This window comes from Hippichthys cyanospilos, chromosome 5 (assembly GCF_059441005.1).
Source record: "Hippichthys cyanospilos isolate Australia breed blue-spotted pipefish chromosome 5, RoL_Hcya_1.0, whole genome shotgun sequence".
Lineage (NCBI taxonomy): Eukaryota > Metazoa > Chordata > Actinopteri > Syngnathiformes > Syngnathidae > Hippichthys > Hippichthys cyanospilos.
In genome coordinates this window covers 17,552,574-17,566,965 of record NC_142373.1, presented here as the reverse complement: position 1 = coordinate 17,566,965, position 14,392 = coordinate 17,552,574, and the positions used below count along the sequence as shown (strand labels likewise).

At 39.2% G+C, this 14,392-nt stretch overlaps 1 protein-coding gene and 1 long non-coding RNA gene across 2 annotated transcripts in view; both read right to left on the bottom strand.

Moving 5' to 3' along the window:
• The window catches only part of LOC148423821 (uncharacterized), a 78,094-nt gene extending 76,459 nt beyond the window's left edge, over positions 1–1,635 (bottom strand). The window contains exons 1-2 of the long non-coding RNA XR_015865587.1: positions 1,520–1,635; positions 863–931 (exon numbers count right to left, since the gene is read on the bottom strand). This is a non-coding gene — a long non-coding RNA (uncharacterized LOC148423821). The remainder of the gene's footprint in view (positions 1–862; positions 932–1,519) is intronic.
• A 3,660-nt stretch (positions 1,636–5,295) lies between these two features.
• Positions 5,296–14,347, bottom strand: arsh (arylsulfatase H). Its single transcript, XM_088415209.1, has 11 exons — positions 13,753–14,347; positions 12,423–12,572; positions 12,230–12,351; positions 12,040–12,162; positions 11,211–11,413; positions 10,362–10,582; positions 10,158–10,294; positions 9,648–9,785; positions 8,900–9,059; positions 8,699–8,820; positions 5,296–7,739 (listed from the first exon to the last, which is right to left on the bottom strand). The coding sequence occupies exons 1-11, from the start codon at positions 13,884–13,886 to the stop codon at positions 7,384–7,386; spliced, it is 1,866 nt and encodes a 621-aa protein (XP_088271335.1). The 5' UTR covers positions 13,887–14,347; the 3' UTR covers positions 5,296–7,383.
• Between the last annotated feature and the right edge of the window lie 45 nt (positions 14,348–14,392).

Below are 14,392 nucleotides of genomic sequence, written 5' to 3'. Positions count from 1 at the left end.
TTTTCCCAAATTAAAATGGCTGCTCTGACCCCTTCTCAATAAGCGGGAGTCATTCATCATTTCTGCAGCAGTGGACTCTTTTTGCTAACGTGCAGAAGTAGTACACCCAGAAGAGCTTTATGAGCTCACGCTCCCAGCCAAATTCTGTCAGATAAAAAGGGCCGGGAGATAAGCTAAGCCAGCGCATGTGAGGATGTGTGTGTGTGTGTGTGTGTGTGTGTGTGTCGGGGTTGAAAAGTAATTGTCCCATTAGCTTGCTTATTAAGCTATCCGTTTCTCATCAAACCCCACCTCTCTAAACATTTCCTGTAATCAACAACAAAAAAAACATGTTCATAGCAACTAAAATAGCGTGTGCAAGTGAGTATGATAAAAAAATAATGTGCATATGTGATTGTAGTAAATACTGTTCAGTACATGTGTGCAACAATAAATGATACATGCAGTAGTATGTGTTGTTTTATTTTTAAATTTCAAGTGGCACAAATGAGGTATGAAAAAAATGCACGGAAAACAATCGGACCAGAAATTAGGCCAATTTCAAATGAGGTCAAAACTGAAATACAAATATATATATATATATATATATATATATATATATATATATATATATATATATATATATCCCACCAATACATCAATTTAAAACACAAAAATGACTTGCGATAAAGCTCAATTAAAGTGAAAGCACATGAGATGATATAAATATGCTTCAGTAGAGATGTGTCAACACAACGGTTAAAAAGGAAAATAAATTGCGGGTGATGTGAATGCCGGGGCAACTCAATGTTATGGAACATAATATTTGTATTATTTATGTATTAATGTTTACTTCCGTGTCACTGCTTGTGGAGTTACTTACGAGCAATTTGGCTGCATGGAGGGGTGTTTCATGCGGATTGCAAGAACGAAGACTCAATCAGGTTAAAATCTACATACACAGATGGAAAAAAAATAATTCAGGGCCTGCAATGCAAAGTCAATATTTGAATCAATAAGAAGACCAGTCAACATGTCATAGGGTTAGCACTTAAAGCACACGAGCACGCACACTAGGTAAACACACATGAAGATTGTACCCCTTCCAAGGCTTATGTAAAATCATATTACTATTTTATAGATGACGTTTTATTATTTACATATTTGTTTTTGATTATTAATGCAGTTGCCATTAAATGTCAGAAGCTCATTTTATGTTTTAAAAGGCAACATGTGGCTTATTTTTTTTAAAAGGCCCTATGAAAATGTAATCGTGGGAGGCATTAAACTTTTAAAGTACATTTACAGTCGACATTTTACATGTGAAGCCTAAAGCTGCGAATTCAGCATAAATCAAATAACTGAGCAAAGTTTTTTTTTTTGACGTTTGCATTGACTGATAGGTTAAAGAAACTGCTAAACGTGTTGAAAAAATATATTTTAGGAATATCTGAATATTTTAGGCACACCTTTTTCTCTGTATTGAGTTGAAGACGACTGAGGCTTAAGTTGCAATTAAACACAGCTGGCGCACACTTACCATGTTTTTAGTCCTCATGCTTGCAACGCCACCTTGAGATCGTAACGTGTAGCTTTAGATTATTAAAGCTATCATTCTCGAAAACACAATGACGATCTTGTGTTTTCATCATGGAAGATGCACAGTGTCCGTTCAGATAATTACCTTACCTTTTGAATTTTCCACCAAACCGGAAATGGTTCTGAGGAGCCACAGGTTGCTTCGTATTGCATGCTGGGATTTGTATTCTTCACACACAAATGAGGGACAAGACCGATTCAAATAAAATAACATGAAACGAACAAAATGAAACTTCAAAAATATATTAAAAGAAGATAAAGAGAGAATTCAAACAAAAATACAAAGTTGAACAAACGTGATCAAATTTAAAATGAAGTACATCAAATAAAATTAGATTAGGACAAAAACGTAAACAATTATAATATAAATAACCAAACTGACCTATAATACTGTATAAATATTACGTTTTACTGTGTGTCACGTGTAGTAAACCTCATTTGCCAGAAAATTCTTCAGTTGCTTTCAGTCTCCTGGCAGCCTTCCAACGCCACTTTTTTTTTTTCATTTTGCATTAATTTTGGAGGGATGTTGGGTTCTTGCCACTGTGCCATATTTTCTCAACCTTATCTTCACTCTGTTCCATGTTAATGTTATTTGTTCTGACTGATGGCTTTGAACGCTGAGATCCGTCTGATGCTGTGGAAGCTCTCTGTGGATTTGAGTTGTAAGATGTGACTACAAAGATGTCAGGAAAAGCATCCGAGAGCAGAAAACGTTTATTAGCGGTTAATCAGACGCACTTTAAATGGTGGCAGGTGTATGATGAATCCCATTTAACATTGCCAAATTACCAAATCTACAGTGTATCCATTTACAACTAAATATCTCTTTACTTCGCAGAGGGTCGCAGGCGTGCTGGAGACATAGGCGGAGCGCGTTAGAAAAAGTTACATATTATAAACATAAGTGACTTGACGAACCATTTATTGTAATTAAGTAAACTATCATTCTTTTAGTTGTATGTCAGCTTTACTAAATTGATACGAAGCCCACATTTTTCATACATTGGCAATTTGAATTTGAATTGTCTGACGCCATTGAATGCACCACCTGATTAGCGGCTAGCACTAATACTGAACTTGCGCTGTATCATATGACAGCGTTATTGACTATCACTTTCTTAGGATCCTTAATCAGCGATTAAATATGATGAATTTAGTGGTGATGACGCACTCTGTGATATAACAGCAATAAAAAAGTCACAAGGAGTCAAGCTAGCCACTCCACTAAAGGCGTTACGAAGGCTAACTCCAAAATAAACGAGAGGTGAAATGTGATTTTGATTGTCTTCCTTGGTATTTTTTTTTTGCTGGCCAGGAAAAAAAGTGGAAGCTCATTTGTTTAATCGCGTTACAGTATTTGCTTGCCCGTATCAATTGTTGACAATGGGGAAAAAAAAAATTAAATGAGATAAAGCGTCCTTGACGCAAAATAGTTTCATTCCAATTAACGGCAAGTTGTTTTTGGCATTTAACGAGTTAGCTAAATCTCCTCAGTTATATTTTCAACCCTTGCGTGATATTTTGTGTCCAATCCTTTGAAATTTACTTGAAAGTCATTGCACATCCAAGCCAAAGCATTGAAAGAAGACACCAGGAAGCTGAAATTTCACCCAGGTGGTGACAACGTCTCAAAGTTCATACATGTCATCCCTTAGGTAAAGTACTGTGAGACTAATGAAGAAAATGGGGGAAGAAAAGGGGTTAATTCTGTTGGGTTATACAAGTTATAGTTCAAATCAGTGATAAAATATTTATGTTCATTTTATTTTTACACATTACAGAAAACTGGCATTTGAACAGTGCTGTATTGATTTTATGAAATAACTGACTATCCAAAATACGCTTCAAGATAAAAAAGAAATACATTATTTAAAGCATTATAAATATAACCCAAGCAAATTCAATAGTGTGATTCTGGCAAGCACCTCATTAATCATACACTAAGCCAGATACGGCTGATTAAGTATTCATATCACATTTTTTTGATTGTACCGCACTTGAAGTAAGCACACAAGGTAAGACTGGATAGGTGCACAATAAGTGTGGCTTACGTGGGCCGTTGTTTCCCTCCGGCCACATCTCCGATGCAGAGCAGCTATTTCAAGCCGCCCTTTAATATTCCGCTTTTCTCTCCAGATCTGTGTTTGTGTGCGTCAAAGCGGGTGTCGCAGAAATGCTTTATGGCTTCTCCCGCAACATTGACCTTTGCAGAAAGCGGCCTCACCCGCTCTTAACGTGATATACGGCGCGTGCGTCCGTGTTTTGGCTTCCATGTGACGGTGGCATGATGAACGTCCGCGGCCGGGATTCCATCCCACCAGCCATCATTAACTTTGATGCACGGGCGAATGTTATTAGGTACGCCCGGCTGCTTGATTTACTTATCGCGGATAGAACAGAGGAGCTGGCGTAATGAACTTCGAGTGGATCGGAGGCACGTCTCTCCGCCGTGGGGGCCCAGGAGTAAATACCGCGCTGGAACCGCGACGATTACTGTAATGATGTACGTGATGCTTCCTCCCTCACTTGCAGATGCGAGCCCAACATCCGCGGGCGCGACGGAGGAGGAAGAGGAGGAGGGGATGAAGAGCAGTTTGAGGAGACGGAGGAGAAAGAGACGAAGGGGATGGGAAGGAGAGCAATTATTGGCTTCTGCCGCAGCCGGCTCTGATGTTTTGACAGTCAGCCACTGCTGGAGGGAGACGGGCCAAGTGCTGATGATGATGAATGATGACACCGAGGCTGGAGAGGTTCACACAGTCTTTACAGTCTTTTATTGGGGAAGATACAGTAAGGATGGAGAACCGCCGGGTATCCTCGCAGGCCCGCTGGGACCATATCCAGACCGGCTTTTGACTTCGTCAAAGAGTCTGAACCCAAAGCAAATTTCGGTGCTGATATAAGCTGAAAACAAGGTCAAAAGAGCAGCGGGAGCGAGTTAACGTATTTTCTGCACTATCCGGTGCGCCGGATTATCAGGCGCACTTTCATTGAATGGCCTATTTTAAAACTGTTTTCATATAGAAGGCGCGCCGTATTATAAGGCGCGTAGAATAGAAGGTACAGTGGTGGCTGGGGTTGCGTTATGCATCCACTAGATGGAGCTGCGCTAAAGGGAATGGCAACAAAACAAATAAGTCGGTCAAACTTTGCAATCAGAAATAAGAATATGATACGTGAGAAGTCATATCTGAAGAATGGCATTTACAAAAACGGTTTTGTGCCTTGTCCTCATATGAATTGCTTCAAAATTAGAACATATTAAGCAATTCAAAATTTCAAACAGGGTGTAGTAAAAATTGTAACTATAAAAAAAATCAATTTTAACTGAATATGGAAGTAAAAATTGAAGAATTTACATGGCGATTCTTCGTCCTCCAAAAATGCATTTTTGGTTTTCAGCCAGAAGATAATTAAAAACGAAATGACACATCTTAAAACGGATATTGTGATGACGCCAAAACCAGCAAAATTGACCAAAATTGACAATATTTGCAGTTTGGACTGGCAGCAAATGAGGTTGACATGGGCTAAATTTGACACCTATATGGTGTACCTTTCGACCTCCCGTTTGCAAGCATTTAGAAGGGATGGCAGCGTGGCATATTGAAAGTCGAGAAGTTTTGGCAAGCCATGCAATATTTTAGCCTCCTAATGTTTTTTTTTGTATGCTTTTCCTTGGATATCACACATAAAAAAAAAACATTGAAAAGCTCGAGATGACTCAAAATTTCCCCCAGGAGGGAAATTTTATTATTATTTATTATCAAAGCACAACTTTGTAAACATTGAAAATAAGTATAATTCTTTTCCTGGACACTGTTCCTTTGTTGCTAGGCAGAATTCATGGGGGCAGTTAACTTGAGTTCCATTGATCAGTAGTATGATTACTGGCATGAGTACTGCTAGTGGTATGTAAAAGAAAATAACATTTACACCATTTAAAGCAGGTAATACAATGAAATACATGAGGACAAAGTTTGGCGCCATACATAACTTGTTTATGCCCATTTTTAATCCAGTGCAGTATCATTTTTACTTCAAGTATACAGTAACGTTTTAAAACTACAATTCAGTTGTATTTCAATCAATCAATGTGCACAAAATAAATTGGAAACAGAGAAATAGAACATTATGCTCTTGCAACCACTGCATAGCAAAAAAAAAAAACCTTTAAAAGGGCAAGTGGTAGATAAGCAGGACAATAAACAGATGTCAGTTACTAAGGCGACCTTGTGCGGACTGCCCTTGAAAAATAAGTGGCGTTCTTGCCTTTGAGAGAATAATGCCAGTCATGCACTGTGTGCCTGGGAGAGCCCTGACGAGGACAGCAGACAACCTTAAATGTACATATGTGACCTTTCATGCTGGGGTTGATTGCCGGCAAACTTAAGAGAGATTTCACAGAGCCTGAAATGACCTTCTGCAATAGGTGTGCCAAATATAAACTCAAAATCAATCAATTCAATGGAGTGAGGGGTGACACTTGGGCGGAATAAGGCGGAAACTTAATAACTAACCATGCATATTTTAATGAAATCAGTGGTGGCATGTAGTGTAGTGATAAACTCTCCCTTCCTGCGAACACAACTGGACTAATTGTCTAACGCTGCCCTCTAAAGGCAAACAGTGGTAATTACAGCCTTCAAATTGCTAGAATTGTGCGAGTATTCCTGCCTTTGTTTTTATTATCATTACGGCTTTTTATTTCGCCATATTTTGACATTCTTTTTTTTTAAGGTCAAAATGTCGTAATCTTTGTTTTGCCCTCACTATTTCCACGTTATTTCACCGACGCAAACCGTTTCAACGTCAAACAGTTCAGTTGATACCCAGTACAATTGTTTATAAAGCACACAAAACACGGATTTTACTTGCTTTTATACGTTCCAAATTTAAATGCTAATCTCAGATTTACGACTACGTTTTCAAATTTTCAAAAAAGTAAAGATTTTTTTTCCGTTTAAATAAAAAAGTAAATTTTAAACTGTTGAGCTTATCCCTGCCACAATTTTGTCCATCAAATTTATAAAAGTAAAAACAAAACAGATTTTTCTTGCTCTTACCTCTAAATGTAATATTCTCGAGCGATTCTCACTTTCCAAATTTAAACTGCTCATTTCAGATTTACTTCTGTTTTCAAATTAAAAAAAAAATCAAAGAAAAGCGTTTTCTCTTCTGATTGAACAAAGAGGTAAACTTTAAAATGTTGAGTTTATCGCCACCACAATTGTTTCCCTCAAATCTATAAATTAAAGCAAAAAAAAAATCAATTATTCTAGCTTTCACTTGTAATTTCAATATTCTTGACCATTCCAAATTTAAACTGCTCACCTCAGATTTACCACTGCATTGTTTTCCAATATTCAAACGACGTAAAAAAAACATTTTTGTATTTTTACTCCTCCTTTGCAATAAAAAGGTAAACTTTAAAATGTTCAGCTCATCCGTACAACAATTGTTTCCCTCAACCTAAAAATGAAAGCAAAACAATTCTATATTTTTCCACATGATCCCATATAGAACAATATCATCCCGTCTAATTAAAAAAATCATTCAATTCCTGTGCAATCCATGATTCCAAAGCATCCCACACCATTCTACGCGCTTTGCAAGATTTCTCACTTAGCTTTCAGCATTCAAATACACAAAAATCATTCAATTCCTGAGCGTTCCATGATTCCAAAGCATTCCACATCATTCCACACGTTTTGTAAGATTTCTCACTTAGCTTTCAGCATTCACCCGCAATGTCTCCGGAACTTGTTTTGTGTAGTTGAAAAAACTTTTTTTTTTTTCCTACTACCTGGTTTGTTCTTTGCAGGCACAGAAGGGGAACGTTCCGCAACAGGGCTGAAGCCAGGGTTTCCACAGAACCTTCTCCCAGGTAAGTTGATTGGGTTGACTGTCCGCCAGCGAGCGCCGATGCTCCTGCGCGGCTTGGTCTACCCGACGGAGGACTTCCCGGTAGCGCGGCTCCGTGTCGGGGCCCAGCGGGCTCGACTCGGACGGGTCTCGGAAAAGGTCGTAGAGCAGCGGCGGGTCGTGCTGCGTCACGTGATTTCCGTGACATGGGCAGATCTTGTCGTCGTAGCATCCCACGGCGCCCGGCGGCGAAAAATTGGGGGTGGTGAAGTGCACCTTGAAGATGGAGTCACCTGGGTAAAATTACAATCCAGCGTTTTGTTGTATTAATACACTATCATCTGATATCGATGCTGTGTCTAAATGTAGGATTTCCATAACGTTTATTATCCTGATCCCAACTAATGGTAGGATTACAATGTTGATCGCATGTGTCAAACTCAAGGCCCGGGGGCCAAATCCGGCCCACCGCGTTATTGGATGTGGCCCGCGAATGCAAATTATGTTAATTTCCATGACCCTTGCTAAACCCAGTTGCAAAAGTTGTCAACTTGTATGAAAAAAAATGATAAAGTTGAGATTTTGTGATATTTTGGGGTTTGTAACATCAAGAATGAATCAAATTGTTATGCTTGACTTATGATTTCAAAACACAACACACTCGCACAAGATGATCACGTATTAACTCTTTCAGTGCCGAGCGTTATCGGAAAAGGCAACCCCTCGAGTGCCTGCAGATTTTTAGCATTTTCAATTATGTTTCAAGGCCAACAGAATTTTTTTTGCTATGTCTCTGTAAAGGGTAGTATATGAAAGATTGATCTCCATTCCTTTCTTTGAATTACAAGTATGTAATGTAATATGTGGAATATGAATGTCCTTCTTCCACAATGTGAGCCACACCACCATCCACTGGTCTCAGTTCATCACTACAGTGCTCACTTGACTAACTATTAAAATAAGCATGAGTCAAGGGTGTCAGCTACCCTTTCAAAAAAAAAATGATGAGATTTCTCGTCATTGGCACACAATGTAAGTATTTTAAGAGATGGAAATCCTCATCCATGGCACTGAAAGTGTTAAAATTACCATACGACAAACTATATTAGGAAATACAGTCAAAAAAAAAAAAAAAAAACTATATTAGGAAATACAGTAAAAAAAAAAAAAAGTAGACTACAAGTGTAAGAGATTTAGTAGCTGCACGGGAAGAAAAACAGAATCATAGTTTGGAGACCTGGTGTTAACTTACTGTTTGGTGGGTGCCAGCGTGCTGCGTGGAGGTGAGCGCCACAATAATGGAACATAAACTCATGCTCCGATCGATCCACCTTCCCCTCCAAAAGCGGCATGAGGTTGTGACCATCCAAGTGTCTTTCATTGAAATTCGCATGAGTACAATTTGTTTTTTCGTGCACCATGTAAAATATGAGGTTACAAAATTCAGCGAGACCTATCTGCCTTGTTGTCTCCAGCCAGGTGTTTCAATGTGGGGTAGAGATCCATGAGGCTGGTGGGCTCGTCCACCACCTGCCCAGCTGGCAGTCTGCCAGGCCAGCGGAAGATACCGGGGACCCTGATGCCGCCTTCCCATCCCCCCATTCCTTTGCCACCTTGAACGGGACAAAATAAGCTTCACTTGGATTTTCATCGATTAAACTGATTACTTTGTTTGTACCATAACTGTAAAATACATAAGAGTATTTTATCACCAGAGAATAAGACGCAGCAGCAAAAATCGAACTGAAAATTGATTTCTCTCATGTATAAACCGCACCCAACTATAAAGGGTGGATTTTTTTGTTTTAAACTGTTAAGAGCAACATCACTGTAAGAACACTGCACCAACACAACACTAATGTGCCTGGTTGCAATTATTAGTGGAGAGTGCCCCCTAGTGGCACAAAAAATAGTAGTTCAGACTTAAAATCAACACTTTTAGAGCATTTTCTTTTGTCTCCCTTTGTTTGCCGGGAGATTGCCCTCTGGAAGCTTGTGAAAAAAACTGCAGCTGGGTCTCACTGGATTATTAGCCACAGTGTTCAAAAAGTGGGAAAAAAGTAGCAGCTAATAGTCTGAAATTTGCGGTAATTTTTCGCACGTATGTACTGTATGGTAAAAAATATAAAAATGATCAAATCTGGTCCTAGGGCCGATACCTTACAATTACAGTAGCTATGAAGGGGTAAGATGCCACATACCTCGATAAATGCCGTTCCATCCACCCGTTGGGCCAATCAGAGGATCGGAACTCTCGAGGTGTCCTCCGTGGTCCGAAGTAAAGTATATCAGAGTGTTTTCGGCTAAGCCTAATGAATCCACAGTCTTTGTTAGCTCACCTAAAAACCACAAACGGCTGATGTCACTATTTACCATGACTATACAGGACTGTGAAAACCTGGATGACTTTGACGGTTCTCGTTTTGATTTCACAACAATTTCTCCTGCAGGAAATGATGGAAATGAAAACAATCCATTCCTGAGTTAAAAATATACAAGCATTAAATCAACTAAAGCCAATCACTGTGTGCATGTGTGTGAGTGTGTGTGTGTGTGTGTATGTATATATATATATATATATATATATATATATATATATATATATATATATATATATATATATATATATATATATATATATATATATATATATATATATATATGTGTGTGTGTGTGTGTGTGTGTGTGTGTGTGTATTGAGGCTTTCTTACCCACAATCCAGTCCATCTCTTCCACATTATCGCCGTAGTCACCGTGGCGACTTTTGCCCGCAAAAGCTGACGTGTTGAAGAGCGGCGTGTGGACGTGAGCAAAGGAGAAAAATAGAAGGAACGGCTGATGAGCATTCCTGAGAAGAAGAGCAGATACAATGTCACTTAGACACACAAATACACACAAATATATAAATAAAAAACCTCTGGAGGAAACGTTGCGCTTCAGTTAACATCCTGTGTGGGAGCGTTTCCCGCCTCATGGGCTGCTCCACCACCTCCTGGTCCCTCATGATGATGCAGTTCAACCTGGCCAGTAGTCCAAAGGGAAGATACCACAAGGCGATCGCCAGGAAGCTCAGCAAGAGGAGCGCCATCACGAGTCGGCGGCTGATGTCCATGAGGCCGAAAGCACGAACAAACACCTGTATACAGACACGGGTTCGGGTGCTTCATCATTCAGTTAGGGGAGAAATACCATATATACCATGATACGCTGGATTTGACATCCTCAATTTTTCAAAAGAATGACCTTTTTTCTTTACTTAGTTGCTTTTTATTTTAATAAGTAAGTTTGTCCTAGGGAGCCTCAAATCCTTAGAGACAGCTAAAATTAGTCCAGATTTGTGATCCTGTTACTGTTATTAGAGGGCCAGGATTGCACCAAGTATTAATATGTAATTAAAAACTGCACCATAGATCTGTAAAACAAACTAAATAAGTATTTGATAGTTCATTACTTAATATTGATATGTGAGGGTAAATCCGTAAAATGATTCATTTTAGAAGAATTTCTGAAGCCCAAATTAGGGCTGGGAAAAAAAAGTCGACCAAGCCAGGAACATCAACTTTAAAAAAAGGTGGACTCAAAAATAATAGACTACATAAATGCGGATGGGGGAGGGCTGCAAATGGTCCTCAGCCATAGTTTGGACACCTCTCCCTTAATACAGTAGAATCACTTGAAGTGCACAGACAAATCAAATTGGTAGCATGCATTGAAAAAAACAAACAAACAAACAAACAAAAAACAATGTTCCAAATGGGTCTTACCAGTGTGAAAACAGCAACCAGGAGCAGCCCTGATATTTTTCGGAGAGTGCGCTGAAGGTCAGCCAAAATGTGCGACCTCATTTTGGACTCGCAAGCGTTGAGGAGCGTGAAAGGCAGTCCGTAGAAGAAGTCGAAGCCATGTTGATTGGGGTGGTGACAGTGATCCCCTCTTTGCTCACAGCTCACGCCGAGGTGCCATTTACCTGCATCGAGATTGCGCAATAGTGATTGAGTGCAATATACATATACATATACATATATAATATATATATATATATATATATATATATATATATATATATATATATATATATATATATATATATATATATGTGGGGAGAGAGAGAGAGAGAGAGAGAGAGAGAATATACTTGGAGAATGCCTTAAACAAGCACTGTGCTATCTTTTTTCAGCTAACTTTGCCAGCTAAAAGACATACAGCAACAACAAAAACAACAAATCTAATTTGTTTTTATATATGTGGCGAAAAGTACATAGTTTACCTGGGTATCCAACAGTCATACAACGAAAAGGTTTTGTGTTAATATAACAAAAATTTGAGTTATCTAAAAAAAGTACTGTATTTAGTTTTTATGTAGTCGTGTGCCGTGAAATATTTACATGTAAAACATGTGCCACGGCCCAGGACAAAATGAGAATCACTGTATTGGCGTAATTGATGCTAGTGGAGAAAATAAATAAACAAATAAAAATGTGTAATTTAGAGCAATATGCACATCCACAATATGCTCATCCACCACTAGGGGCTGCTCATGTGCCACAGTTTGAGCGAGGAGGAAGAAGGTACAAGAAATGACCAAGCCCTCACCCACTATGCCAGTGGTATATCCTTGCTGCTGCAGTCTCTTGGCAAAGGTGGTCTCGTTCGGTAGCAGCCCGCCCGAACCTCCAAGGAATAGGTTAACCCGCACTCTGCCTTCCCCCGCCATCCCTGAAAAGAGCCGCATGTAAACAAACAAAGTACAAACAAGTGAAGTCCCAAATCTTCATGGAGAGACCTGAGCGGACAGCGTAGCGCCCCGTCACGAAAGCTGCGCGGCTCGGGGTGCACAGCGGGGCGGCGGCGATGTGCTGAGTCAGCTTCACCCCCTCCGAAGCCAGCCTGTCGATATTGGGGGTCCTGCAAGTGATGACAACGGGTAGGCTGGTACTGTGTGCTTTTCCACAGGTGCATCACTAATTTGGACTGACCTGATGGTGTTGTTACCGTAGCAACCCACATCCCCAATCCCCAAGTCGTCCACCATTACCAGAACCATGTTGGGCTTCCTGATGCTCTCCTCCCCCATGGCGTTGCTCACCAGCACCAGGAACAAGAGGAGGGGTGCGTGCACCGAGGGCCTTCGTTGGAAATCGCAAACGTGCAGCATGAATGTCTAATAAAAAGCTGTTTTTTTACCCCTCACACTTTGAACACTTTTTCTTCTTTCTAGCCGTCAAGTAGCAATCTCAGGCACAACAAAAAGAGACAGAAGACACAATCAAAGTATTCATTTGGAGTTTGAATGGCTATTTTACTCGCCACCAGAGGGCACTCTACACTAGTAAACACAATCAGGTATGTTACTGTCACGTTGGTACAGTATACGTAATTCTAACAATTTGCTGTTATTTTGAAACTATGTTGGGGCCGTTGAAAATATGTATTAATATTTAATAATAATAGTAAGTACGAGTACGTAAACATTTTCAGTAATAATAAATATAACTGCTAATGTCAGCTGCTAACGCTACGTAAAGACTAGTAGGGGTGCATAAAAAGAAAAGTTAATTCACTTGACTTCTGCTGAACTACACTTTATACGTTTAAAGTGTAGTTCCCTTGCCCACACTGACAGAAAAACAACAGTGCCACACAATGCAGTAGATTATTTTATATTTATTCTAGTGATAAATACATACAGTAAATACATTTACAATTTTGAATAAACGGAAATGTCAGCTTTTGGCAGTACAATTGCATTTATATATATTGTTTAATCAACCTACATGCCAGTTTTACATGAAACAATAGCTGGGTGTGACAAATAACTCGTCTGAAATATATGCATACTTTTTGCAGAAGTGGTTGCCAAGTGCTCACACCCAAGTTTGGTTAGGTGGAGGCTCCTAACGACTTCTATTTGATACAAGACGTTGGTGTTTTCTCTCACAGTAACACTGTAACTAACTAGAACTTCAGATTATTATTATTAGTAGTAGTATTGTGCATATATATTATACACATGATTTAATATAGACAGATTTCACTACTTTTAGGAAGCAGCACTGTATTTATATGAGCTATGACTGCATTATTTCATGCTCCACGAAGCGATACAGAAGCAAAATTCTGTGAAGAAACGTTAAACACTAACTACACGAAAAGGTGGACTTCAGTCGTTTACCTGGTTACACTTCCGGCGTGTGATTCTTCTCAACTTTTATGCATTCATTTCAAAGACGAGCGCATACGAATTTGGGTGTTGTACACAGTCAATGCATGTTCTCTTATATTTTTATTTTTTAAGTATGGACTTACCACATTGATGCAAAGGTTCGGCAGAAGTATTGTGCGGTAGAATTACCTAAACCTTTAATTGCCGTAAAACACAAACATCTGTCGTCACGACTACACAATCTGACGAGCGACTTTTTCGTCTGGTTGGGTGTCATCGCAAAAACATGAAAATGAAGCGCAGCATTACCGATAGGCTGATTGATTACCTTCGGGCGGTGCGTTAACCTATTATTCTGTTTAGCTTATATTTAATTATTTAAGAATATTCCTATTTATGGGTTTAAGATTTTTAAACATATTTTCTTGTATAACAGAATTGTCATTAAATAAACTGAATCGGAGGCGTCCCAGGATGATGACGTAAAAGGGGCGACGAAAAGTGAATTGTGGATTAAATAGGTGTTGGCTGTTGCGTTCGGAAAAAGTACAAGTTTCGGTGTTTCCTTCCCGTCTAACGAAGAGTGTTTGGAACACCTCGTGCGCTAACCCTACACAAATATAAAAGCAACCAAGTCGATGAATACAACGAAAACTATGTGAAAAAATAGAAGGCGGCGGATGTGACTTTTGTGCATCATCAATCAATCGGTATGCAAGTGTTTATAATAACTGACATGTCAAACATTTCACACCACAACCATTACTTACTGCTTGTCATTCT

What these genes read in the sequence shown, in the direction of transcription:
- arsh (XM_088415209.1), bottom strand. Translation starts at nt 13,886, where the DNA reads ATGACACCCAACCAGACGAAAAAGTCGCTCGTCAGATTGTGTAGTCGT. An exon ending in GCGCAACGTTTCCTCCAGAG is followed by an intron (nt 10,295 to 10,361) that starts GTTTTTTATTTA and finishes TCTTCTTCTCAG; the next exon opens with GAATGCTCATCAGCCGTTCC. An exon ending in GGAGACAACAAGGCAGATAG is followed by an intron (nt 8,821 to 8,899) that starts GTCTCGCTGAAT and finishes TTTCAATGAAAG; the next exon opens with ACACTTGGATGGTCACAACC.